Raw genomic sequence first — 24,979 nt, 5'->3', positions numbered from 1 at the left:
CAATTTCGGCATGGACCTGTCAAGCGTAGTACCTGCATCTTCGTCAGTACTGCGCGGCCACAAACAGGGAGAAAAGGATGGAAGTAAAAACTCACCTGGGCTCATCAAACACATGGTAGCGATGATCGCGCACGCCAGCGCCTCTGAACATGGTCGGGTAGCGCAGGCCGTATGGCACCTGGTCTTCGGGGATGATCTGGTCGGAGCCCTCAGGCTGTCCGACGACGAACTTGGCCGTCTGTTTTCCACTCGTGGTCAGCTCAAGTTTTCCCAGGTCAAATAAGCAGAGCAGAAGAACGCACCTGAAGTTCGGTATCAGTAATGGTGCTGCGGCTAACGCGCGCGTAGCCAACACGGCGCAAGCCCTTGTACAGAATGTACTCGCACCAGCGGTCCCAATCCGACGGGTCGACGTCACGCATGCCGCTCTTCTCGCCGACGTACGTGTTGTAGTTGCCCTCCTGCGGCTTGGTGACGAGGTAGCTGAGCAGGATGCCGGGCCGGCTCGTCGAGCCCATCAGGTTGGACAGGTACTCGCTCTGCAGCCGGCGGTCCTCCGGGTCCTCCTCCTGGCCCGAGTGGAACACGAACACGTCGACCAGCTCGCCGTACATGTCGAGCGTCGCGTGGATGGCGGGCGCAAGTTCGCCGACCGGAGACGGCAGGAGGTGGTGCGTCGAGTTGACGATGGGGAACTTGGAGAGCAGCGCCGCGCCCCATGTGTGCTTGTTCGGCCCTGGCCCGAAGTCGACGTACATGCCCAGGTCCTCGGCGATGAATTGCGTCGTGTCGCGGTTGCCCATGATGATGCGTTGCAGGTCAGACTCGAGGAGGCCGACCACGTCGAGCTCCATCTCCTTAATCAGGTCACGCACCCGGCGCTCCGAGGACCACATGTCGTTGTCGAGGCTGAAGTGAATGGTCCAGATGCCGGCCGTGACGACCTTGTCGGGCGCGTGGTACGGCGTGTAGTCGTACGACGGGAAACGCAGATAGGCAATGGACGCAGCCAGTCCTTGCAGGGCCAGCAGAATGTAGAGATAGTACGCCCGTGATTTGCGCGCCGCGGGGCTCTTGGGTTTCTTAGAGCTCGGGATCGAGGCACCGCTGGCGGAGGATGTCGCAGAAAAGACACCACATCCGAGAAAAATCATGGTTGCCGTCATGACCCAGTCAGTATGCTCGCGCATTAGGGGACCACCAGGAACGAATGCGTATGCCACAACCCAGACATGGGCAAGGACAAGGATGTTGTAAACGAGGAATCCCAGCCCAAAAGTAGGCGCTGGGGAATGGCGTGCCGCAGAAGAGATGAGAACGGGGGCAGCGGCCATGATATAAAAAGCAACCGTCAGAGCGCCATAGTAGCCAAACCAGTTCTTGTAGAGGGTCAGGACAGCAGCGCCAACGGAGCTGATGCCATAGAGAGTCCAGCTACGAGCGAGATTCGGTTGGAAGAGGCCAAAGGCAAGGCCACCACCCATAGCGGCAAGGGTCCAAGCTCCGTGAGGAACAGACAGCGGGCCGCGAACCGGATATCCTTCCCAGACCCAGAGGATCATGGTGCTCGAATCAGAGAGCAAGGAGTGCATGGCGAAGAAAAGACCAGCTAATCCAAGGCCAGCCAAAGGAGCGGAACCCTTTTGGGGTCCAGTGGCAGGGATGTCGGCGGTGCTGCTTGCCGTGTACCTGGTTGACCGAATGACGGCCAGGATGCCCAAGACAAGGCCAGTCTTGTTCCATCCCCCGTTCGGAGCATGCATGATTGGCCAGATTGGGTTGTTGGTCCAGAAAGCGAACTTGGCAATGCTCGACAGAATGAGGCCAAGCGAGAACGCAGAGATGCGCGCTTCGAGGCGGTGCGGTTGGGACCGCTCTGCGTAAAAGGTCGCGGCCCACGAAAGGCAAGACATGCTGACACCGAAGCCCACTGTGAATAGGCGGTACTCGGGCGACTTAACGTTCCAAGCGGCCACGCCGGCCAGGGCAAGGAGATGGGTGACGCGAAGGTTTCTGATCACGAGGTTCCGGAAAGACCTGATGCCCAGGAAGAAGGGGGACACGGTAGACATGACAAACACCTCATAGCCGCTGATTCCCATGTGCCAGAGGGGAAAGTCTGCATTTGTCAGCCAACCATCTTTGAGCAGTCCATTGGATACTTACACCAGACGCAAAGTCCGAGCGAGGTCAGCATCGACCAGAAAATGAACTAACCACATTAGGAATGTTTTGCTTTGGAATAAGTGTCCAACTTACGCCATTGTAAACGTCGGCGGCAGCATCGAATGCTGCTGGCCACGAGAATCCGCTAATATAGAGCTCTGCAAGTTCGCGGTTTTTCCTGGACCACTTAGCATCCCCGTCAAGTCATCAGGTCAGAGAAACATACTCCTTCTCAGCGATACGGTCGGCAACTTGCTTGGCACTTCTGTGGGTTTATCAGAAATGATCTTTGAGCAGACGGCTGTCCTATGCGCTATCTATTTTGGCAGCCACGGAACGTACCCTCTGCTGACACCCCTGATATCCTTGACAACAATCTCAAAGCCGGAGAAGTCAAAAAATGTACAAGCATCAAACGCAACATCGAGAAGGACAAGCGACCACTCAAAAAAGGCATAAGTGGTGTATGCTGCGGACGGTCAGTGTTTTGGAACCGATATATATTGCTGGTGATCGCGTTTACCTCCTGGGACCTTGTGGACCTTGTGTTGGATGAAGAAGTAGACCAACGGGATTATTGTTGCGAAGAAGCTGGTCGCAAAGATCTTGCGCCACTTGATGGCTTGCGGATTGGGCGGACTGAGGATGAAGCAGCCATAGGTCCACGGAATGGTTGCAATCAAGTAGGAGATCATGAAAATGTCGTGCCAGTCATGGTCATCCGTCGAGGTGATGTATGTCCAGCCACCACAGGTCAGCGTCCGGAAAACGCCAACGCCTGCGATGAACTTTGGCAATGCAGCACCCGGCCTGGCCGTCAGGATATAGAAGAGGAAACACAGAGCGAATCTCGGGCCTATCCAATCATCTCAGCGAGTGTATCCAAGGGTCCCTGTTGTTTTGAATGTACCGGCAGTCATGGCAATGAAGATTTGAAAGACGGAGCGCTCAGGGTAACGGTCGCCAATCGTTGCGGACACGGAAGGGAACCATTCTTGCGGGTAACCCTGTGCTCGTCAGCATTTTCCTCAAGCTGGCCACCAGCTGCTGGGCAAGCAAATGGGAGCCGTACATAGTGTTCGTTCTCGACAATTTTGTGGTAGTGAAGTGCACTGTGACAGCCATCAGCGCAGTCCAGGCCCAAATGTAGAGCTTCTCCTTACACTCCGACGAAGAGTGCCCCCAGAAATGCCGCTGGAGCTCCTTGTCAGTCCTTCATCCAAACCATGTGTTGTCGCAGGCAGCAACTAAGGGCTGCGGAGCGCCGGGTTGCTCGTACCGTAGGCAATTATCGTGTGAAGCACTGAAACCCATTTGCCGTTGAACTGTGCAACCGTCAGCTCTGATCAGTCGATCAGTCCCTGGCCCGCAAGAGTAAACATACAGCCGCGACGGGCTCCCCATCCTTGTATTTTCCCATGGTGTCTTTCAACGATTGGCCATACGAGTTGATGAGGGGGACGTGTCAGTAACGAGAGAATGAGAGTGGTGGCCAAGTTCCGGGGGGTTCGGAAGAGGGACAAGGAAATTGGAGCTCCAAGAGACGCGCTTGGGAGTGGACACGAAGGAGCGCGGATCGTAAGATGCAGCTGGCGGCGGCCAGCTCCAAAGGGGTAGCTAAATCGCGGGCGACACCGCCAACCTCACCGCCCGATTTGGCCTCGGCAATGGTCTTCTATCTCAAATGCATATTTCGATTCATTCAGATTAGCGTGACGTGAATTCTACGCGCTCTACCTTCGCTGCTACCTTTCGATGATTCTTTACAATTGAATAAAAGCGCGCGTTGATTCCTTGTTTACACCCCAGGCCCTCCGCGGTCTTCGGCAAAGCAGAGCAACGCCGGGTAAATGCCGGCGGTCTAAAAAGTTCCCGCAACTGTTCCTAAGTTGTGCTGCGCAGCCAGCAACCAGCACATCTTTTCGACTTGATATCCTCACTGGTGCAAAATGTCTAGCTCAGACAAAGCACGTTTCTACCTCGAACAATCCGTTCCTGAGCTCCACGAGCTCGAGCGCAAAGGGCTGTTTTCCAAGGCAAGTCTACCAAGCCACTTTTTCGAGCGGTATTCTGACCGCGAACAGGAAGAGATTACGGCAATAGCAAAAAAGCGATCCGAGTTCGAGCACATTATCAACGGTCGTGGACCAAAACCCTCCGACTACGCCCGATATGTCGAGTATGAGATGAACCTAGAGGCGCTGAGGAAGAAGCGCGCAAAACGCCTGGGAGTCAAGGCCGGCCACCAAGGACAGAGACGAATCTTTTTCATATTTGACCGCGCGGTTCGCAAGCACCATGGCGACCTTGGGCTGTGGATGGAATACCTCAACTTTGCCCGCAAGGAGAAGGCGAATAAGAAGCTCAAGGAGGTTTTGACGAGCGTGCTCCGCATGCACCCCGCAAAGGCTGAGCTCTGGGTGTGGGCTGCGCGTTGGGCATTGGACTTCCAGGCGGACATGACAGGCGCAAGAGCGTACATGCAAAGAGGGCTGAGGTTCTGCAAGAACTCGAGGTTCCTTTGGTTGGAATACGCGAAGCTGGAAATGATTTACGTCGCAAAGATTGCTGCGCGAAGGCAAATTTTGGGGTTGGACCAGGAAAGAGAGAAGGTGGAACCGACCGCAGACGACGCCGACGCCGACGCCGACATGATTGCTCTTCCCGACGTCACAGCCGAGGATATCGATCCCAGCCTCAAGAAAGACGACGGTGTGGACCAGGTGGCGCTGCAGAATTTGGCCAACTCCCCGGTGCTCTCAGGAGCCATCCCTCGAGCTATATTCGACGCGGCTATGACACACTTCGAAGTGGACCCTGCTCTGGGCGAGCAATTCTTCGATTTATTCTCCGAGTTTGACCGAGCTCCATGCACCAAGGACATTCTCCAGCATGTCGTAAACATCTTGAACGAGAGCAAGTCCACAGCCGTGTCGGCACAAGCCTGCAGCTTCAGGTTACCTCTATTTGGTGTTGAGCCTTCCTCCCCGCTCTTTCCTCCCGCCTTGGGAGAAACTCTCCAACACATCAAGGCGCTTCTCCAATCCTCACAAAAAACCAAGCCACAACTTGCCGAAAAGGCAGTCAGATTCCTGCTTCCTGTCCTCCGCCAAGAAGATCTGGACCAAAGCCTACGCAAAGTCCTCTCCGCTTCTGTGCGGCAATTCATTCGTGAGTTGGAAGACGACCATCACCTGGCAAACATTGCCGTTTCGTTGCAGCAGTCGAAGCAAGCAGAGGATGCAAGCACACTGGTTGTTTATGGGGCAAAGCAGTGGCCTGGCAGTGATCGCTTGCTGCAAGCGCAGACAGAGTTGAATGGCTCGAGAGCGCCGTCAACGGTGCGGTGATGGGAGGGTTGAATGCAGTGGGCCACTGAGCCCAAGATTGCAAAAGCAGATGCAGAGCAACCGCTACTCCATGCTCCCTTTGCGAGCGCTCTTTTTGCTGCTCTGCAGCTTTTTTGATCTGATCCGCCTCTCATTGGCAGCTTTCTCCCTGCAAAGTGTTAGTTGCGATGGCAAACCTGAGGTGCGACGGAGAAACTTGCAGGTTTTTGACACGTTCTCTTTGCTCCGCAGACGTCTCGCCTGGGACAATCTTTTTACCCACGTCGACAATCAACTCATGAAGCTTTCGAAAGCACGCATGGACGTTTTCGTTTTGCTTCCTCGCTTCATCGGATTGGAGGATGAGCGAGTCAGAGTTGGCGGCAAAGTAGCGACATTGACGGATTTCCTGATGAAACAGTGGTGGCAAGATTTTGAAAAGAGGGCCCAAGGGCACGCGAACAGTAGCTTTAGAAGAGACTCTAGAGAGAAAGATGGTTGTTAGGGACTGCCCTGATGTATGAAAAAGGCTTGGCGGCGCACTTGTTCACATTCTGACCTCCCGGTCCGGACGATCTGCTGAAAGAAATATCGCACATGGATCTTGGGATGGTTTCTGGATTCAATTGCTCAATCCATTGACGAGCGGCCTTGACTTCGTCCTCGCTGGCTGGCGGCCCATAAGAGTCGTTTCTGCGAGTAGCAAGCGGACGGCGCAGCTGAGGCACAGGCTGGGCCGAGAATCGCCCCGCAGTGCTGCTCCCCAGGGATGGACGGGATGGTGCATACGCCCATGTCATGGAGCGTCTGATGGTGCAAGCACACATGGAGTGCATGGCGTCGACTCTGGTTTGCTCGTGGGCACTCAAGTTTGGTTCCTTTTCCAGTTGGTTCGATAAGGCGTCAGGTCCATGATTCTGCCGGCGGTCGGCGCCACCGGGCCGACCAGTGCCGATGCTCTTCCGGGCGGCCACTTTTCCATCCTCCTCGTCCCCCGCCGTCGTTCACTTCCCACCATCCATCCCCAACGCCTTTCCGTCGCCCGCGTCAACGCTGTCGCATCATCGCCCACTCTCGCCAGCCTTGTCGTGCCCTGGCCTCACTTGCGCCGCCAGCTACACTCCTGCTTGCCTCGCCAGCAGCTCCTGAGCATCAGCTCACCCGGCGTTGCCTAAGCGCGACTCCCCTCAACCGACTTCCTCTCAACATCATCCGTGGCGCACACTCTCTTTCTATGACTTTGAGTTGAAACGCGTTACCCAGACTTTTGCGCGTGGCTAGCTCCCCCTTCGCGGCTGCCCGCTCAGAGTTCTTTGCCTGATGACGACCAGAAGCCCTCCTGTAGAACCAGAGGAATTTCGCGGCCAGACCCTGACTCCAGTCTCTCCGAAGCCCATTCACTACCCTGCGCCTGCAAACATACCAGTCCTTGAAAAACAGATGGATCCCGTCTTCAATGATACAGCCACCCACTACCCGCCCGATGATGCGCTCCAAGACCAAGTCTCCAACCATTCTTCGTCTGACTCGCTGTACGCCGACCAGCCCAATGCTGCCGACCAGCAGCACAACCAGAGCGGAGCACCGGCGCCCGTGAACGCCGCCGACGATGAATATGCGCGGTCACTAGAATTTGAAGACGGGCAGGGCGCGGATAATCAGGATACCTCAAAAATCGAGAGCTTCGCACCTCAACCCAGCCACATCCCAGCTGATGCGCCCAGTGACGCTGCTTTCGCGCCCTCCCAAGCAGGTCAAGCTGCCTCGTACCAACCCTTTGAACCCTACCCCAATGCGACGGCGGCGTCGAACAATCAAGCCTCTGTCGCCCACGGCGGCATTGCTCAAGAGCCTTCCAATGGCACGGCAGCGCAAAACACCTCGAATGAAGGCGGTGTTGATTTCCAAGCGTTGCTAGACAACCTTTCAAATGCCTCTGTACCGCCAGATCCTGCTGCTGCCCACGCCGTCAGCCAGCCTCAAATGCCTGCTGCCTCGGCCGCCGCCGCTCCTCTCAAGTCGCCCACTACGTCTGCGCTGCCTGGTAATCCCAATCTCCCACCTCGCCCACCGCCTCAAGAGAAACCCGCAACGCACCCAAACTACACTCCTGGAGAAGACATCCGCTCCTACCATCCACATGCGCAAAAGAATTCCGCCTCAACCTACCGTAACCAATCCGGACTTCCCCCCTTGATGACTTCGGGTGCCCAGGGCACGGCCGCACCGGGCCTGCCCGCCACCGGCTACCAGCAAAACCCAGCATCGGCCATGTCCCAGCGTACATCGAGCCCGTCAACCCCCAAATATCGCCAACGCGAATCGGTCGACCGGCGTGATGACAAGGACGGTGTTGATGACAGCGATGTGCCATGGGGCCCAGAAGTGCAGAAGCTCTATGATGAGTTTCTACAAGACGAAAGGGTTTACGTGACCGAAGGCCAATGGGACAAATTTCCACCAAACTCACGGCTATTTATAGGTGGGTTGCTCAAGAGGCCCGACAGTTGTGGACCACCTGACCATGCAGGCAACCTACCCACCGAAAAGGTCACCAAGCGCGACCTGTTCCATCTCTTCCACCGCCACGGAAAGCTTGCTCAGATATCCATTAAGCAGGCTTACGGTTTCGTTCAATTCCTGGATGCCGAAGCATGCCTCGGAGCACTTCAGGCGGAACAAGGCCAGCCTGTGCGAGGCAGAAAAATCCGTTAGTTTGTCGATTGACAGTCACGACTGTGGTTACTGACGTAGAACAGATCTCGAGATTTCCAAACCCCAGAGAAGTACACGGAACTCGGACACGCAGAGCTTACGCAATGGTGCCAGACGCCGGTCCCGCTCTCCCGACTACTCACGTGGAGGCACAGGCCCAGCGCCGCGCAACGTCGACCGCTACACTGGGACTGGCGGACCCGGCGGATCGCCTCGCAGAGACGAGTTTCGCAGGGGCAGGGATGATTACCGCCCTGGCGCCCGCTCCCCTTCACCACGTGGCTACCGCCGAGGTGGCAGGGATAGGAGCAGGGATCGATATGACGGACGCAGAAGAAGCAGATCAAGATCTCCCTATGGACGAGGCAGCAGATACCGCAGCCCCTCTCCACGCAGTCGAGACCCCGACGACGACCTTCCACTTCCACGTCGGCTGCCGCGCGATGTCCCAGACGTCCAAATTCTTGTGCTGCAACCCCAGGAGGTCGACAGGTACTACTCAGGCGGCGATTCACAAGCGAATGAATTCGCTTGGCTAACACCGGATGATAGAACCTTCATCGCATGGGTCGAACGTACTTTTCAAGAACATGGCATCCGCTGTGACGTCCTCCTCCTAAGTCCTCGCCTTGATGAGGCGGCGGTCGTTCGCCGTCAGATTCTCGAAGGCGTCCACGCCGTGTCCCGCATCACCCATCCATGTACGGTCACGGGCAAGATCCCTCTTCAAGTCTTCAATCGCAGCGCAGGTGCTGCCAACGTGACTTTTGAAGGTAGGTATATCGAACCTTTTCTCATGGCGGTCACTGACGTTTCAAAGAGTACGAGAATCTCGACGTCGCCACATGTGCACATCTCATCAAGCGCTCGAAAGATCAAAATCAAGCTGCGATAGCTCAATCTCAGGCTCCTGCATTCCAGGTATCTTATGGCATGCCCCCTGCTCAATACGGCATGCCTCCTCAACAGCCACCTGTGCCATTTGGGGCTCCTCAACAGCCTGTGCCTGGTGGGGCTGCCCCCGACGTCGCCAGTTTGATCAGCAATCTGGACTCCGACAGCCTGCAAAAGCTTCTAGCAACCATTCAACAACCAGGCCAGCAGCCTGCCGCAGCGACGTCCTCAGCCGGTGTTACACCCGACCTCTCCCGCCTCCTTGGCGGCGCGGTGCAGCCTGGTCAACCTCAAGCCGCACCAGCGCAAGCTTTTCCTCCACAACAGCCGCAAGCTTGGCAACAACACCCTCCTCCCCAGCCTGGCGCCAACCCATTTGCAAGTCTGCAGGGCAATCCAGCACTGGCGGCATACCTTGGTGGCCAACAGCCTGGCTCGGCACCTCAACAACCACACATCCAGCAGCAGACGGCCGGTGTTCCTCCGTCGGGCAAGCCAGACATGCAGGAAATCATGGCTCAGTTAGCCAAGTACAGGCGCTGATCAGGAGCGACGACGAGTCTTTAATGCGCTGGATCAGAGTGTCTTCCACCTTCGATTCTGAAGTGCTTTGAAAACGGGGCCTTCTTAAACGAACGAGGCGATTCGACAGCCAGGCCGATTGCAAATATCCATGAAGGCCAGTGTTGGCCTCGGTCATGAATTTCTACGCCTTACACGCTGCGCCCGATGGCACAATCTTTGGCATAACGAGACGCGGCGAAAGGAGAACTTGGAACGGTGCGAGTGAAAGCCTAGGAACACCACCCCATTCCTCTGGCCACTCAGACTGTGTTACACTCCGCTTTTCCTTTTCATCCGGTTGGGTCTGGCTTCTACTCTTCGTTGAGCACTTCCATGCTGATGCTCCCACCACCACCTGCCTATACCCTACCCGTCCACTACTTCTTCGTGTACTTTACGCCCTATTACATGGATCGAGTTCGATAATGCTGCCCTTCGACGTCCGGCCAATGCCTGGACCGGACCCTCTTGCTTTTGCTCTTGCTTACCCCTTGCGCGCTTTCTCGCAGTCCGACCCACCCTCGACCTCTACATAGTTCAGGCGCTTGCGTGCTTGCTTGCTCCATCGCCCGTTTCTTCGTCCTTTCATCCTTTACCCTAGCTGCGTTGCTCTGCTTTGGTCTGGTCTGGTCTGATCTAGTTCGCTCTGCTTTTTTCAAGCCGTCTCCCCAATCTACCCCCCTCCCCCTTTCTGCCCTCCGCGCTTGTCTTCTCCTGTTAACCCTTGCCTAACTCAACTCTCACCTCTTTAGCGCGGCATAGGGAATTGGGCGAGTTCGTACATACGTAGCTAGACACACGATAATCGTTGCTTCCGGCGCAAGCTGAGACTGATGATGACGAAGCCGCGGCGGCACGGCGCTGCTGCTCGTCGAAGTAAACAAATTGCCTGTCTCTCTGTCGGTCTTCTGTCTATCTTTCCTTTTCTTCGTTGCTTCGTTTCTTGGTAGAGCTAGCTGCTGCTGCTGCGCCGGTGCAGCAGTCTTCGTGCAATTTTGCTTTCTCTCCCGTCACGCGTGCTTGATGCTGGCCGGTTGAATGCCGATAGACGCGGAAGATCGCGGCGCAGAAGTTCTTTTCTTTGCCTCGTCTGTATTGTTCCGGGTGTTGTGTATGAAATTGATTGCTCGGCGTGCTTGGGCTGTTTGTCGATTTGTCGCTTTCTTCGCTAGATAGATCCTGTAGCCATGGGGCTTGTCTCGCGTAGGGTCATGCGAGGTATTTGGGTGCTAGTTTGGTCGATTGGGTTTGGCGTTTTTCGGGTGGCGTTTGTAGGGACACGATTTTGTTGCAGGCTTTTTGTGTCAAGTCAGATTTTGCTGTGCTTGCATGGTGTGTTGCGCAGGGCAATGCGAAGGGATGTTGTTGCTTTTTTTGTCTGAGAAGATAACGCAGATTCGATCGACAAAACCTCTAAATCAGCTCGACGATGTCTGTGATTTGTGGACTGGAAGCAATAGTACGGGGCCAACAAAAATCAGTTCGCTCTTGAAAGCTGTGTTTGTATTGACATGCTCATACGCCGAAGTCTCAAGTCTCTATACAGGGGTGGCGCTCATCCAACAACTTGATCAAGGCCATTGCGCAGGATAGCGGGAACAGGAGACGTCTACCCACAAAGGAAACAAGAAGACCAACAAGTAATCGTTCAACCCTCGAGCAGTGTCAAACCTCAAAGCGAGCAAAGACTGCAGTGGAAGGTGCGCGCGCAGGCGTTTATCAGAAAAACAAAAGTTCAAAGGTGCAAGGCCCGCTGAAATGCCTGATGAGTTGAGATGGATGAATAAGGCAGTGGAAATAAATTCTTCGAAACCGTTTTGCATAGACGGCGACGATGAAAACGGTGCGGGACGGTCGGACTGCAAAATTCCACTCGTTGAGGAGAGGGAGGTTTTGAGCTGGCCAGTACATGGGGAGGAAATGCGCAGGCTCAATACCGCGCACCTGAATGATCCTGAACGGCCATTGGAGAGCAAAAGGAGGTTTGTCGGATCCTGGGTACCTCGACGGCCATTGGCCTATGACGTTAACACTGTCAAATCTAGTCCATAGAGCCTCTTGCGGACAACCTCGGGCCAGTCACACAGCAGAGGGCTTGCTGCTCGGTACGACATTCTCCCCATGTCCGCCATGCGCGCGGATCTCGGGTCAGCCTACATAGGCGCCAATGCCCGTGCGGAGAAACCATCCGCCCAACTCAGCATTTGGTCCTTTTTAGAATTTTGAAAAACATCGTCTGATGCTGGACTTCCCTCACAGATGAGATGCAAAGCCCGCTAAATTGCGCAGTGTAAAATGTCTGTCTTGCCGACGGTGCAGATGGTGCAGGGCAGGTGAGTCGCCTGGTGGTAATTTTCTGACTAGTCGAAGATGAAGATGGCTCGACAAAAAAAACAGGCAAGGTATCTCCATTGAGTTTGGCGAGGTCGGAACGTTGTAAGGTCTCTGGCGTGCCCTGAATCGGAAAGGCAGCTCGCCAGGATGGCGGAATGCACCAACAGAAGGCTGCGGCGTGGACACGGCAACTGCATACCGCTGATGCGTATGTAGGCGCAGATCAGGCATGGATTTGTGAGGGTGTGGTGTGGTGTTGCCTTTAGGCGCGGACCTCCCCTGCGAAGTCTGGCCCTCCTTTGGCCCTTGCTGCACGTGATTATCCGTCATCACACTGGTCTCTTTGGGGTACCTGCAGGACACGTACGTCTGGACGCTCCTGCTGGAAAAAGCGGAGGGAGAGGACAAGAAGTGAAAAGAACTTTGTCCAACAAATGCGCAAAAGACCCTTCTCAACTCTTCTCTAACGAATCGAAACAGCTCCACCACCTGCCATGTGCTCGTGTCAGCTTCGTATATGGAGACCTCTATTCCTGAAAATCTGCTCGAAGACGTTGCGGTCGCCGCTCTCCATAATCCTAACAACTCAGATCTCTTGGAAAGGTCAAGAATCTCTGTATGGATAGCCAAAGGGTTCTGGCTCAGGCAGCAACTTTTTGTCCATCGTGTACTCGCTTCCCATCCATGAGGGGTAATGCTCAGCCTCGGGCGCCCCGCTTTCAGCCGAGACTCGGCTTGAGAATCACTGACTGCTCAAGTGCGCCCCTCTTCCGACGCCACAAAAGTGTCGAGGGCATCAGGACACGAAAGTTTGTTGTGGCTGGTTCCTCGCTCGCAGACGGCCTTTTGAAGCATCAGCATCAGTATCAGCATCAAGAATCCTGATCACAGCGATCGAGAGTTTGGGAGCGGCATTCTTTTAGGGCTGTGCCGCCTTCACATATCTGATTTATCACTCAGTACTAGGAATAAATGTCGAGCTGTACAAGTGGAGTTTTTGTCAAAAAGTTCTGAACTCAGACAGAAGACACTGCGTCTGCAATAAACCGGAGAGAATCTTCTCGTCTTTTCCCCTCTTTGACCCATAAACCCTAATCCAATGTTCGAGAGTAGTGCTTTCATTTGGCAGTTCAACCCAGATCCAAGAAGTACATAGCGTTGTTGTTGTCCACAATCACTCGAGATAGAGGATTTCTAGACTGGTTGATCTTGGGAGCATGAGAACAAGCTCTTCGACAGTTAGCACAGTACTCCAATGAAAAATAACTATCGACACAACGAACCTATGTCCGTAAAATTATCAGTGGAAATGCCCGGTGCTTGTGCTCTGAAAAGAAAGCGGAATGCAATGTGTCGAAGCAGGAATCCGGCGACTGGAACAGAGACTGCAAGGACGACACCGACGATGGCGATGATTGCCTCACTTGACAATGTGGGTTGTCCTTGGAGCTCGAGTATAGGCGTCGGCGTAGGTGTTGCTAAGCCCCAGAATTAGCGGCAGTAACCATGATGACTCGGATGGACTTGCAATTCATTTTGATGGATTGTAGTGACTCCTGATGAACAAGAAAGTTCCAGACCAGGGCTGTGAGTCAGGCAAGAGACAGTTTGAAAGAGAGGGTTTATCTGGTAAGGGATCAGTCTGGTTGATTTGGATCCAACGACGTGTGGATTGGGAATACCAAATCGACCGAGACAAGAAAATGTTCGAGGATACAGACGTGCATGTGTAACAGGGCGAGAAGTATGAGCAGAAGATGGAGCATTTGCATTGGCGACCGGTCTTGGGCGTTTCTGCCTTTAAAACCTGCCAGCGAACCCACAGCGCTTCGCACGATTGTCCAAGGCATTGAATGGTCCCGTCCAGGCCTGTGTAACAATTTGGAGGGAGGACGCGCAAATCTCAAGGGAAAATAAAAAGACAAAAAAATTAATACAATCCCCCCCAGCTGCAGGAAGAGAGCACAGCAGCTTCTCGATGATATCTCTACCTCTCGGCGCATCTACACCAGAGGATCCTGTCAGGGCTGCCGATTCTGGGAGAATTACTGCCCCCCTTGATTAGCCAGACAAGCCACCACCTGTTTACCGTGAAATGACTGGAACTCGAACGTTCAAAGACGGGACTGACATGCTTAAAGTTTTCGAGTCTGTCTCTTGTTGGTCCCGCTTGTCACCTCACAGCCATGATAAGCGCGTCGCACCCGGCCGCTCCCAAGTCGTTTAGCCACCACGTAACTTTAGGTTCGTGCTCCGCGCTAAACCCGAAGCTAGTAGCCCTACAGTGCACCTGCGTTGTTACTGAATCGCGCCTGGGCGCCTGCAGTAATGTGGTCACCTTCCGTAGTCAGATGTCGCGTGTCATGGACGTCTGCTCGGGCGTCACTACACGATCAATCTTATGATCACCTCCCATTCTACGTTTTGGTAATACGCATCGACACAACCACACGTTTCTACTCGGAAATGATGCCATCCGCCTGATTTCTCAAAGTCCATATGTTGCTGAACGCATTTTCTTTGGTGCAGACATCAGACGAAAGGTTCGTCTTGGTATTCAGCTTTGATCCGAAGCGGAAGGGGAATGTCGTAAGAAGTTGTCGTCCTTTAGAAGAGTTCTAGCTGAAGCGCGAAAATTGGACTTCAAACTTTGTTGGATTGACATGTCCGACGGAACTTTTCCTGAATGTTGGAAACCCAATGTTTCTGCGGATTATTCTTTATCTTCTCGGAAAATTTCATCTACTCGGAAGGCAGAAGCGTTGCTTCGCCATTGCGAACTGCAAAAGTAACAAGTTCAGGGGTAGACAGGAATAGGTATCCGGCAACAAACTCTCATTGATACTTCCCACGCGCCACAAAGTCTACGCTCATGTAGAGATCTAGAAAAGACACGAATATCTCACGACTTCAAGCAGCATTGCTTGATTCCCAAGTTCGGTCGGCCTGAGTTCCTTTCGGCCTTTTGATATGAAATTCTCAAAGCAGTATCTGCCGTCGTCTGACGTCGTCAAGCTCGACCCATCGCTTCTAGCAGATCGCAACTAGCGAATTGCGGGTCCCATATGAAGTTTTCGTGAACAGTAGCCACCGAAGTCGGGCAAGGAGTTCAAAGTTCTCTAAAAGTCAACCGAAGGCACGAAAGACTTTGTCCAGGGACGGACACTTAACAGTTTCTGGATCATCACCGGCAGATGCTTTTGCTGGTTTTGAAGAACACCGAGATAGGAGGCGCTTGAGAAATAATCCACAAAGAGGAACGATAACGGTAGGAGTCGCGCTGACGATGGCAATAATTGCTTCGACCGACAAACTCGACTTTCCCTGAGGCTCGAACGGAGGAATTTATGTGGCTATCATCTATGAGTCTGTAGTCTTGTGGCAGCGTGTTGACGTACAGTTCATTTGGGTCGAATATCCAGTGATGTCAGGAGAATCGGTGGGTTGTCGCAAATGGCAAAGCCTGTGTTTCTTTTTTGTCGCTTTGGATGTCAATATATCCCGAGTAGATTTGGCTGTGGGAATGGCTGGAGGTTAAGTTTGAAAATGAACTGGACGCAGGGTCCTTTTATGGACTCCGGTCAGCTACAACCCAATCTGCCGTGAACCTCATGCTTGAAGCCCGCTCAGCAGATGGAAAAGCCATCAGAGGAAGGTTGAAGTCCCGATAGGATAACAGCAGAGTGCCGTGCATTCCGCAAGAAAGACTGAGAGGCAGAGTGTTGGTATTATGCCAAGGAGACAGAGTGTAGTGCATCCTGTCAAGGAGAATATGAGACAAAGTGTCGTTTGTCCCGCTAAAGGGGCTGGGGGGCAGCGTGTCGTGCGTTCCGCCCACAAGAGGTGGAGTGGCGGACGCTCCGCCTTGTTGTAGGAGCGGACTGCCGTGCATTCCGCTGTCAATCTGGCGGACTGTCTTACATGGCCCCAATTCCAATCATGGGCTGGAAAAGCTGAGCCCCGATAAATGCAGCGGAAACCTGTTTCTACTGTACAACCTTCTCGTATCCTCGTGTTAGTGGCTCTGGACGGCGTGAACGATGAATCTTCGGACTGGTTCCTCTTGGTTTCAAATGGTCACGGGATTGTTTTTCAACTCGCCAACAAAAGTGGGTGGTCTGCAGAGCGGCCGGGAGGGACAGCCTGCAGGGTGATCTAGCCTTGAAACCACAAGGCTGCCACTCTGGATGCGATCGCAGCTGGGGCCAAACACTTGCGTCAGCATTTTCAGAACGAGGGCCACCACAGAGCCGTTGCATCATGTGCCACCATTGAGAACGTGACCAGTTCTCAGCCGTCCCTCATAGCTGCTCTTCCTGGCTCCAAACAATTTGGGCCATCAAAGCCTCACGCAGTCGAAAACAAATCAATTACCCCATCCTCTGGGTCTGCCAACACCATCTCGAATAACTCCACTCGGCCAATCGCATTGACTGCATGGTGAAAGGCCAAAAAAAAATCCAAGACAAAGAGAGTAATTCCCAGAACGCTGCTGTGCAGCAAATACAGTGTCAGCAACGGCCAGCCAGATGGAAATTATTCGTCAATAATGGGTAAGTACTCGTGGATTTTGAAGTTGCATTCAATCCAGTCTTCGTAGGACGATCTCTGTGGAATCAGTATTACCTATACGTCGACAAACATTCGATTCTCTAGGATTGACTTCGACACGTGCAGTCGGCACAACGAAGGATAAAATCTTTCAGGTTCCTCTGGCGCCCAGATCATCAAAGAAGTCAGTAGAAAAACTCCGACCTAAAATATGAGAGCAGCAAACAAGTGAACAACCACTAAAGAAAAGAATCCAGGCAGGACCTTGAAATCCCAACACCACTATGGTCTGCAACAGTGTCTTCGCAAAATCCTCATGTGTCATAGGCGAGGCAGACGGCAAGAGACTTTTATTTGCTGACCGTAGGGATAAAAGTCGAACCAAGCCGCGCGTTCAAGCAGAAAAGGGTCTTGATCTTGTATTTGACAAGCCACTGAGGCTCATAAGGACGAGAAATTCGACGCGACTGGGAGTCGGGACGTGTGTATGTTGATTTTCCTGTTGAGAGATCGACATTGGCAGCATAGGTACAGCCTCTGATCAAATCAGCATCTCTACAGTCGAGGAGCCAATCACCTCTTACCCGGATCTTCATCTGAACTTGGGCGATTGGATTTAGCCCATTTCCCGAGGAGGCGGAGGATATGGTTGCGAAGTAGAAATCCAAAGAATGGGACGAAAATCATGAGCAAGAGACCAATGATTCCTATCATGGCCTCGCTTGACAGAGTCGACTCGATCGAAGACGCCTCCGTCGCAGACGATGTTGCTTGTACGTGCGAACCTGCCAGCATAAGATGACTTGTTAGTCGCAGGGAATTCAACTCACTATTCATGATTGAACGATGCTGGGACCCGTTTCTTGGATCAAACGCAAAATGAAAGAGGCTGGCGATGGACTGAACTGTGGGAATCAACATGCCCGGTGCTGATTTTATTGTTTGACAAGGACCTGCAACACCGCCCAGATTGCTGAGCTGTGGGGGATCGCAAGCCAATCAAATACAGAGTGGTTGGTCGGGGGCAAATCGTGAGAAAAGTGGTTGCCGCAGTGGCCATTATTGTAGATGTACTCTGAGGCGGAGTTGAGTAGTCCACTTCTGACGCTGAAACATGTCCGATTTGTGCGCTTTGTACACGCTTGAGAAGATGAACATTTATTGAAATGATCTTGAGAGTCTCGTCTGAATCTTCTGGCCAAAAAGGCGCCTAAGTGCTTCGTGGTCAGTCTTCACTGTACTGGAACATATTGTACATTAATCCCTGAGAAAAGTCCAAACGCACTGCACCAAGGATGGTGAGAGGTGCGACAAACAAGTCGACGACGAGAAGTGCGACAAGCAAGGGAGAGAGTCGCTGAGGTTAATTGATTGGTATTGAAAGGCCCTCCACCGTGTAAGACGCACAGGTTGAGGTCAGAAGAGGATCCGAGATGTGGGCTCGGCGGAGGGCGGAGGCGGAGATGGCGGACACCACTGCAGGCTGACGTGTCGCCCATTTTTCTCGTGGGCGGGAGCTGGATGCGTTGGTCGTGGTAGCCTGGTGGGGCAACATGAAGACAACAGTTCACGGTACTTCTTTCTTTCCTTGCCACGAAAATCGAACTCTCATTCTTTCACTGCTGACGATGACATTGCCATCTGGATGCGTTGCCACTTGTCACTGCCTTCACAACAACTGTCCTCTGCATTGTCCGAAGGTCAGCCAGACAAGATGGGCTGAATCCAGCAGACGTCCTATTGCCACATGTGCGGCTGCGAAGGTCGAAAGAGGTTGGTTCTGCGACTTTGACAGGTCAAGTGTGCGGAGCGGCTACACACCACGTGCGACGTCTGACTGGCGCGTTGCGACCGGCGGCCTCTGGCGATAAGCGAAGTTATACACGCGCGCTCGCCGGATACACTCCTGACACGCTTCAAACTTCTTGCGAACGTTTCAGGTTACCGAAAGCTCCTCGCGACTATTTGGCTGCTACCATCACAAGTTGTTGCGAGCGATGTTGTGAAAAATGAGAGGAGCACGAGAGAGCGAGGTGAGTTCTGCACAACCAGCCCTGGTCATCTTAGCAATTAGATCGAATAATCTAGCGACAACGCAATTGTTCAAGCTCTCGAACCGCTTTTTGACTGTCTCGCAGCTTCCAGGTCCCTTCCCGAAACCTCTTGCTTTGTGGTTGTCAAACCTGCCTATTCCGGTTAGCGTGAACCAATCCGGTGGGAAAATAGACAACTGCACAACACCCCCTCAACGGAGCGCTGCATTTATGCCATTCCAGACCCGTAATTTTGCTCAATTAAGCTCTTGATGGGCTTTAATGTGGGAACATCCACAATGTCAATTCTTGCTTCTTGGATTCCGGCTGTCATTCACTAATCTGCAACTCATGTTGTTCACTCCTTATTTCGGGCACTGTTGAGTCCCGGCTGTACACTGTAGAAGATTCCTGAATGTGATAAAAGCTCGAAGTGACTCAAGCAGTATTGATTCATCAATAGGGGACTAATAGGCTGATTTTTCCAAGGCACAGTGCGGCCATGACGACAACGCCGACGACATGGAAGTCTTTAGTGGCGAGAGCAACGGCAAGTGTCCTCAGGTTGCACTGCGGACACAATTTTCCCCGGGTCAAGAACTTAGATAATGTTCCGTTAGGATGCGGCAGGAAACCCTGGCATGGCGAAATGAAATGGAAAGACTATGTCGTTCCGTGCAGCACAGCTTGGGCAAGTTGCTAGTGTGCAGATTCAGATGCTAGGCCAATGGGAGAAATACTCAGCCAGCGGCTGCGGGGGACGCAAATGCAAGAGTCTAGGTCAATGGCGCACGTCCAGGCACGCTCCCCTGAGGCTATCGCTACACGCAGGTGGAAGTTCTAATCGGCGGCGCGTTGTTTGTAGCGATGCCAACAGTTTATCTGCAATGTCCAATAGGCACAAAGCAATTCTTCCAAACCCCAGAACTTGACAACAGCGACAGATGTCGGATATTTGAACAGTCAGGGTCACAGCCCCTGATTCACCGCACGCCTGGAAGCATCACGCTGCGGTTTTCGGCGCAAGCGGACCAATTATCCTCTGGCACATCGCCTAGAAGATGTTTAAATTAGCGGGATGAAACAAAAACGCCGTCCCCTGTGGCGTCACACACATCCCTCCAACATTGCGCCAACCCGCCGACCCATAATGGCGGAGTCGTGCCTGCGGCTACTGCGCATACGAACTACAGCGCAGTCACTCCTGAATATTTCCAACCTAGAGCCCAGCGCAAGGTGCTTGGCCAAGGGGCATCCGTCACAAGTCTGAAACAATCACGGGGGAAATCAAACGACACAGGAATTTTGCACTGCCAGAAAGCCACCAGGGACGGCCAAAAAGACGTCTTGGCCGTCTGATCGTCAAAGCTTGCATGGTGGTAATCATGGAGGGCGGTAAGCTCTGACGTCAAGGAGGGCACGACTGCACGTTCCAGGAGAGGCGCGCCCGGGAGGCCGCCGACGTCGAGTGGACAAGAGCAGGCGGGACGAAAAGGGATGAGACGATGCGGCTCTGTTGCCCTCGGAGGAGATCGAGATAAGGGCGAATTAAGTGCCTGCTGCCTATTTCCTGCCGGCCAAGCATTTAGAGAGCTAGGGAGACCTCGGCGCGCATGCACGTGCAAAGGCGCCTCCCTGTCGGGTGTCACCCACAGACCCATTGCCTGACGAGCTGTCGTAGCATGGCCGTCGCAGCATACTCTCCCAAACAGGCTGCTCGGCGGATCGACTAGGCCGCATTTTGCTCCTCTTCCGCACCCTGTCTGTCCCCACGACGCCCTGCCACGTCCTGCAGGAATATGCATAACATGCATAATTTCAACCGGTTGTTGCACAGGAAGTGCAGCGGGATATGTACGAGTACCCCGCCATCTGTACAGAAAGAACTTTCAAGAAACCCTCGCCGGCGACTACGACTTCTCAAACATAGGTTTCTTGAACCTGGTCAGGACTGAGGTCGAGTCAAGCGCGCTAGCGAGTGGATCCAACGCTCCACTACTACGGGCCGGGCCGCCTGGTCGATGATCGGCGTGTCGCGGCAAGGACTGCCCTGCGGCAGCACGCTTCCATTTTACACGACGAAATAGTCAAACCACGACCTTCGCACAGGTCGGCGTATAAATAGTTTTGATTGTCCGACTCCAGAAGTCCCAGTAAGTCACTTGTTTTTGAAGAAGTTATGTATGCGAAAGAGACTGGTAAGATGCAGCAACGAGGACGCGTCGAATGTGGAATAAAGGAAGAAGAGGCAAGAAAGCACCCGAAAAGAGGAGGAAGTGCCCGGTCCACCAGGATCTACGAAGGGTAAAGATGCGCCCGTCCATGATGCCGCTGAACATCACGAAGTTTCGCCTTCCCTGATCAAGCAGTCGCATGCGCCGCTGAAAATTTTCTAATGTCAGAGAAATTTTTCCAAACCCGCGATATGTCTCACCAGGAGATGATTTGACTGTGCCCTGGCCGGCTTTCACCTCCGACGATGGGTAAAGTGCATGCCGACCAACGCAGCAGGGTCCAGATTCAGAATCAGAGAAAGGTCAACGCGAGTCGAGAGCGTTGTTGGGTGTTGCTGTTGATCCTGTACCCGTAGAGGCAAATTTGAGAGCATGGGGACTGATTCTGTTCGAGTCAGCGAAAGCCCTCGATTCCTCCAAACGTTCAAAACGAACCAGGATCTGAAGCGAAAGAGGGAGGTTTCTGAAAGTGTTTTCGGACAACATGGAAGGCGAAGCCAATGAGCGGCACGACGACCGTCAAAAACAGGCCAACAATGGCAATGATCGAGCCGTCTGACAAGCCTGAGCCCCCGGCAGTGGCGGATGCAGCAGGCTGATTGGCTGAAATGCCTGTGCTTACGTAAGCCAAAAACTGTCAATGTTGCTCCTGCCTGACTTACCGTCCATGTCGAATTAGTGGTACTGGAAGGAACTGGACTCTTTATGCTTGAAATCAATCTTCTGGAGTTATGATTGAATATTGAAGTCGCACTACTCCAAGAGAGATAACGTGTCACAATCACGACGTGATTTTCGGACGTGACGTGACCGAGGGAAAATCTGAACAGACGTCAAGTACACTGGTGGGTGTTCGGAAAAAGACTGCAATGTGTTTTCGACCCAGATGTCGCAACGGTGAATTTATTCAGACCTGAACCCGAGGACTTGAGATGAAGAGCGGCAAACTTGGGTTGGGTGAGAGGGGGCGCAGCACGGGAGGTGCGGCCAGCCTTGCTGCAATGCTGCTAACTCAACACTGTGTAACAGTGCTGGCCATCTATGAAAGTTTTCCCCGTGCCTCACGTCCACGAGTGGCTGATTCCCGACCATTAGTTGTCTCATTGAGGATCTCTGGCGAATAGAGGCTCTTGCTGACGGCTGTATGGTGCGCAACTAAATGCAAAGAGAAGGCCTGCCCGACCACAGCTACCGTGCCCCGGACAATCGTGGCGTCACACCGTGTCGCGCCCAACATAAGGAAGAGCTCGCCTGCACACCCCAGGCCAGGTACTTGTGACGTCAGAAGAGCAATTGGTCGTGTTCGGACGTTTTTTTAAAGCTCGTGCTCTACTATCCGCATGGCTGGTCCGTCATCAACAGTGGAACTTCCGTCATTCAAGCGCTGAATCGAGACACATCGCCCAATTCTCTCGGGTACTTTCTCAAGATCGTTCGGAATTCGGGATCGACAGGATGCGACAGTGTCTGTGTTCTTTGAAGACGCACTAGAACTCTCCATAATGTTCTCGGCGCTCGCCCGTCGCCTTACTCCTAAGCAATAACCATTTTTCGCAAACGCCTCGCCATGCTTCAGTACTCGTGAATGGCGCGACCGGAATTGATCCAAGTCGCCAACTTACACCATCAACCAAGCGCCACCCTCTTCAAACCTACTGCTGCTTCTAGACTCTCAGGCGAACAGTCTCGCTCCGGAAGACATCCAAACGACCAAAACTGTCGCTAACGGTAACAGGCGAAGAGAAAGCGTAATGTGTGCAAGCGACAAAGTTAAGAGCACTTGTCTCGACTGGCTTAGGCAACATGATTCCGAGTTCTAGTGACGTTGGGCCTCGATAGTCTGTGGTCGCAAAAGGTGGAAAAAAGATGGACCAACCGATTTGAGCATCGCCCACAGAATTGGGTAGAAAGGGTCGTCGTTTGCCGAAACTTTGGGTCAAAAGGCTTCGGAGGAGGAAGCCAAGAAGGGGAACCAGGATGGCTAGAAATAGACCAACGATGGCAATGATCGCCTCGTCGGACGAGCCGTGGCTGTGGAGGGCTGGTTGGGGGCCGAGTCTGTCATTACATAAGCCATCAGTCGTTGGACTACCAACCAAGGTGACTTAGATAAACTTACTATTCATATTCAGCGTTTGATGCAAGTGGATAAGTAATAAAATGTCGAAGAAGCAGTCTGAGGTTTTGCAAGCCGGCTTTTGAGTGAAGCGATCGTATCCTGAGTGCGACTTCAGTACTTCAGAACAATAAAACGGAGGAGTTCGTCCATAAGGAGCGCGAGAAAATGATAAGCTGGCGACGGGGTCTGACGTCAACGAGTACCAGAAATGCTGACTGTGGTTACGAGACACAATGCCAAAGTGCCCCTCAGAGCGCGGCCAGACCCTCGGCGGTCGACGCTCCTCAGGCCCTGCAAGGCTTCCAGTCGTGCGACTGTCGTCGTAAGCATCCTATGAAGACTCGCATTACCAGCGTAGGATTCTCAAGAAATGCACTCGTTCAGCAAGCGACGAGGCCATGGGGAACCGGCAACAAGAGTCGTTGGATAGCTCAATTTTGAAAGCCCGTTGCTCGCGACATTCTACTTTTCTCATTGTCTGCATTAGTCATGAGTGTCAAGGCTAGGCGCATTCACAATCTTGCGGCGCGTCGCTGTGCATGCTGACAATCAGTCCTGCACAGCCCCACATCATGGAGAGAATACAAACAATAGAACAAGGCTGAGGCCGAAAAAAAGCTTCCACTGAGACATTGAGGCAGGAAATTCTCGAGAAAGGACTACTTCTACGTTGAAAAGCCTAGGAAGTCACCAGAGACGACGGTCACTTTTTGATCGATAGCAACGCCGGCTTCTGGTGGTTCCGTATTGAGCGGCAGGGAGAAGTGACTGGGAAGGAGGTGATGAAATATGGCCCTGCCGATCCAGTAACTGGCAGCGGAGACCCCAACATGATGGCCTGAGCCCTCTGAAGTACGGTTGACCGAACAAGCTGCGCCATGCCACACGAGGGGCGGGAGAGCAAATGCCATAAAAGATGCTGAGCCGCGGTCGAGGGGAAAGAATTCAAGATAGCCTGTCAGCGGCATAAAAAGCAAAAGGGGAGGAGTTACTCCACAATCCAAAGGAGATTTTCGCAGACTGAAAGATGAGAGAAGGTCATCAAAGAATGAGCAGCCAGGGAGGGAGTGGCAGAGAGCTTTCTGAGGGCCAGAATCGACCAAAGGTAAGTCCAGGAGTTGCTAGAAAGCCAGCAGCGTTTTCTCCAGACTCTTGTCGATTGGGAGGAGTCTTGGCAGTTCGTTTGCTTCCAGCCAGCGCGATGTTGGAGCCGATTTGGAGATTGAGGGTAAAGCAAGGCCCCGAGGCGTCTGTGATGTCGGGAGAGTAGGGGAACGAAAGGAATCAAGAGAAGAAAAGAGCGAAATTGGATTGAAGCAGTGTCGGGAGCAAGGAGTCCAGAACAACCACAACAGCAAGACACAAGAACACTCAACGGGGTCGGGGCCATGCTTGCACAACTTCCTTCAATCGAGTCAACGTGTTGAAGATGAGGTCCCACAAACTTACCTTCCGAATTCTTGGCAGAGTGGCTTCTACGCGACCTTGAACGTCAAGCCGACCTGTTGAAAAGATTGTTTCCTTCGTCCGTATCGAGCCGTACCAACCGCACGGTTGCTGTTAGTCGCGCCCGGATCAGCTCGACCATGCTCCAGGAGATTCAAGCAGTTTGGCGACTCGACTCCATCTCGGCGCCAAGTACAACCGGACGTCCCGTTGGTCGAGTCGCGGTCCAGACTGAACTCAAGTCGCAGAAGTCGCGGCGCACGCGACCTTGTTCCCGTCTTGGTCGAAGGAGTGAAGCGAGGTGGATAGGCGACAGCGCGATGTGATGGGGGCTGCGGCGACGCGATTGGCTGGCGGAGTCCTAGGAAGGTTGCGCGCGGAAACGCACTGTTGCTCGTGCTTTGGTCGGAAATGCCGGTAGCGTGTCATGCTGGAGACGATGTGATTCTCGAACGACTGGACAAAATCTTGAACAGAGTCTGAAAAACGTCTGAATTGTGAAGACAGTTTGCGGGCTTGCAGAATAAAAGTCTGTGCATCGCAGCATCGGCGGTCGGCTCCGCCGCAACTGTGCTCGAAGCCGACCGCCCCAAA

General features: G+C 53.3%; 6 protein-coding genes across 6 annotated transcripts; 3 read left to right on the top strand and 3 right to left on the bottom strand.

Annotated features, from left to right (window-relative positions):
- Positions 1 to 19: 19 nt before the first annotated feature.
- IWZ02DRAFT_487747 (calcofluor white hypersensitive protein-like protein) lies at positions 20 to 3,586 on the bottom strand (the record flags this gene model as incomplete). The annotated part of the gene is made up of 13 exons (XM_066769398.1): positions 20 to 32; positions 96 to 238; positions 303 to 2,119; positions 2,167 to 2,212; positions 2,260 to 2,344; positions 2,393 to 2,431; positions 2,509 to 2,635; positions 2,690 to 3,022; positions 3,077 to 3,173; positions 3,239 to 3,278; positions 3,330 to 3,360; positions 3,446 to 3,491; positions 3,551 to 3,586. 13 exons carry the CDS (start codon positions 3,584 to 3,586, stop codon positions 20 to 22), a joined length of 2,853 nt encoding a protein of 950 aa, XP_066626495.1.
- Positions 3,587 to 3,761: 175 nt separating this feature from the next.
- IWZ02DRAFT_141826 (U3 small nucleolar RNA-associated protein 6-domain-containing protein) lies at positions 3,762 to 5,773 on the top strand. The gene is made up of 3 exons (XM_066761769.1): positions 3,762 to 4,202; positions 4,251 to 5,666; positions 5,719 to 5,773. Exons 1-2 carry the CDS (start codon positions 4,116 to 4,118, stop codon positions 5,514 to 5,516), a joined length of 1,353 nt encoding a protein of 450 aa, XP_066626494.1. The 5' UTR covers positions 3,762 to 4,115; the 3' UTR covers positions 5,517 to 5,666; positions 5,719 to 5,773.
- On the bottom strand, positions 5,580 to 6,295 carry IWZ02DRAFT_371771 (peptidyl-tRNA hydrolase domain protein; the record flags this gene model as incomplete). Its single annotated transcript, XM_066764588.1, has 3 exons — positions 5,580 to 5,660; positions 5,713 to 5,977; positions 6,039 to 6,295. The coding sequence occupies 3 exons, from the start codon at positions 6,293 to 6,295 to the stop codon at positions 5,580 to 5,582; spliced, it is 603 nt and encodes a 200-aa protein (XP_066626493.1).
- A 520-nt stretch (positions 6,296 to 6,815) lies between these two features.
- Positions 6,816 to 9,647, top strand: IWZ02DRAFT_430304 (putative arginine/serine-rich splicing factor; the record flags this gene model as incomplete). The annotated part of the gene is made up of 3 exons (XM_066766053.1): positions 6,816 to 8,205; positions 8,255 to 8,983; positions 9,031 to 9,647. The coding sequence occupies 3 exons, from the start codon at positions 6,816 to 6,818 to the stop codon at positions 9,645 to 9,647; spliced, it is 2,736 nt and encodes a 911-aa protein (XP_066626492.1).
- Positions 9,648 to 18,100: 8,453 nt separating this feature from the next.
- On the top strand, positions 18,101 to 19,176 carry IWZ02DRAFT_443062 (uncharacterized protein). The gene is made up of 2 exons (XM_066766998.1): positions 18,101 to 18,586; positions 18,692 to 19,176. The coding sequence occupies exon 1, from the start codon at positions 18,107 to 18,109 to the stop codon at positions 18,422 to 18,424; it is 318 nt and encodes a 105-aa protein (XP_066626491.1). The 5' UTR covers positions 18,101 to 18,106; the 3' UTR covers positions 18,425 to 18,586; positions 18,692 to 19,176.
- A 1,490-nt stretch (positions 19,177 to 20,666) lies between these two features.
- IWZ02DRAFT_496850 (uncharacterized protein) lies at positions 20,667 to 21,802 on the bottom strand. The gene is made up of 3 exons (XM_066770178.1): positions 21,483 to 21,802; positions 21,256 to 21,432; positions 20,667 to 21,205 (listed from the first exon to the last, which is right to left on the bottom strand). The coding sequence occupies exons 1-3, from the start codon at positions 21,487 to 21,489 to the stop codon at positions 21,054 to 21,056; spliced, it is 336 nt and encodes a 111-aa protein (XP_066626490.1). The 5' UTR covers positions 21,490 to 21,802; the 3' UTR covers positions 20,667 to 21,053.
- Between the last annotated feature and the right edge of the window lie 3,177 nt (positions 21,803 to 24,979).

This window comes from Phyllosticta citriasiana (assembly GCF_038021145.1).
Source record: "Phyllosticta citriasiana strain CBS 120426 chromosome Unknown IWZ02scaffold_2, whole genome shotgun sequence".
NCBI lineage: Eukaryota > Fungi > Ascomycota > Dothideomycetes > Botryosphaeriales > Phyllostictaceae > Phyllosticta > Phyllosticta citriasiana.
Note: the sequence above shows the minus strand (reverse complement) of the source record. Positions and strands in the feature narration are given on the sequence as shown.

Excerpts from the sequence above, each read along its gene's own strand:
- IWZ02DRAFT_141826 (XM_066761769.1), top strand. The coding sequence starts at position 4,116 with ATGTCTAGCTCAGACAAAGCACGTTTCTACCTCGAACAATCCGTTCCT. Across the intron at positions 4,203-4,250 it reads GCAAAGGGCTGTTTTCCAAG|GAAGAGATTACGGCAATAGC; the intron begins GCAAGTCTACCA and ends GACCGCGAACAG.
- IWZ02DRAFT_443062 (XM_066766998.1), top strand. The coding sequence starts at position 18,107 with ATGAAGACAACAGTTCACGGTACTTCTTTCTTTCCTTGCCACGAAAAT.
- IWZ02DRAFT_496850 (XM_066770178.1), bottom strand. Across the intron at positions 21,206-21,255 it reads CTCTTTCGCTTCAGATCCTG|AATCAGTCCCCATGCTCTCA; the intron begins GTTCGTTTTGAA and ends TGACTCGAACAG.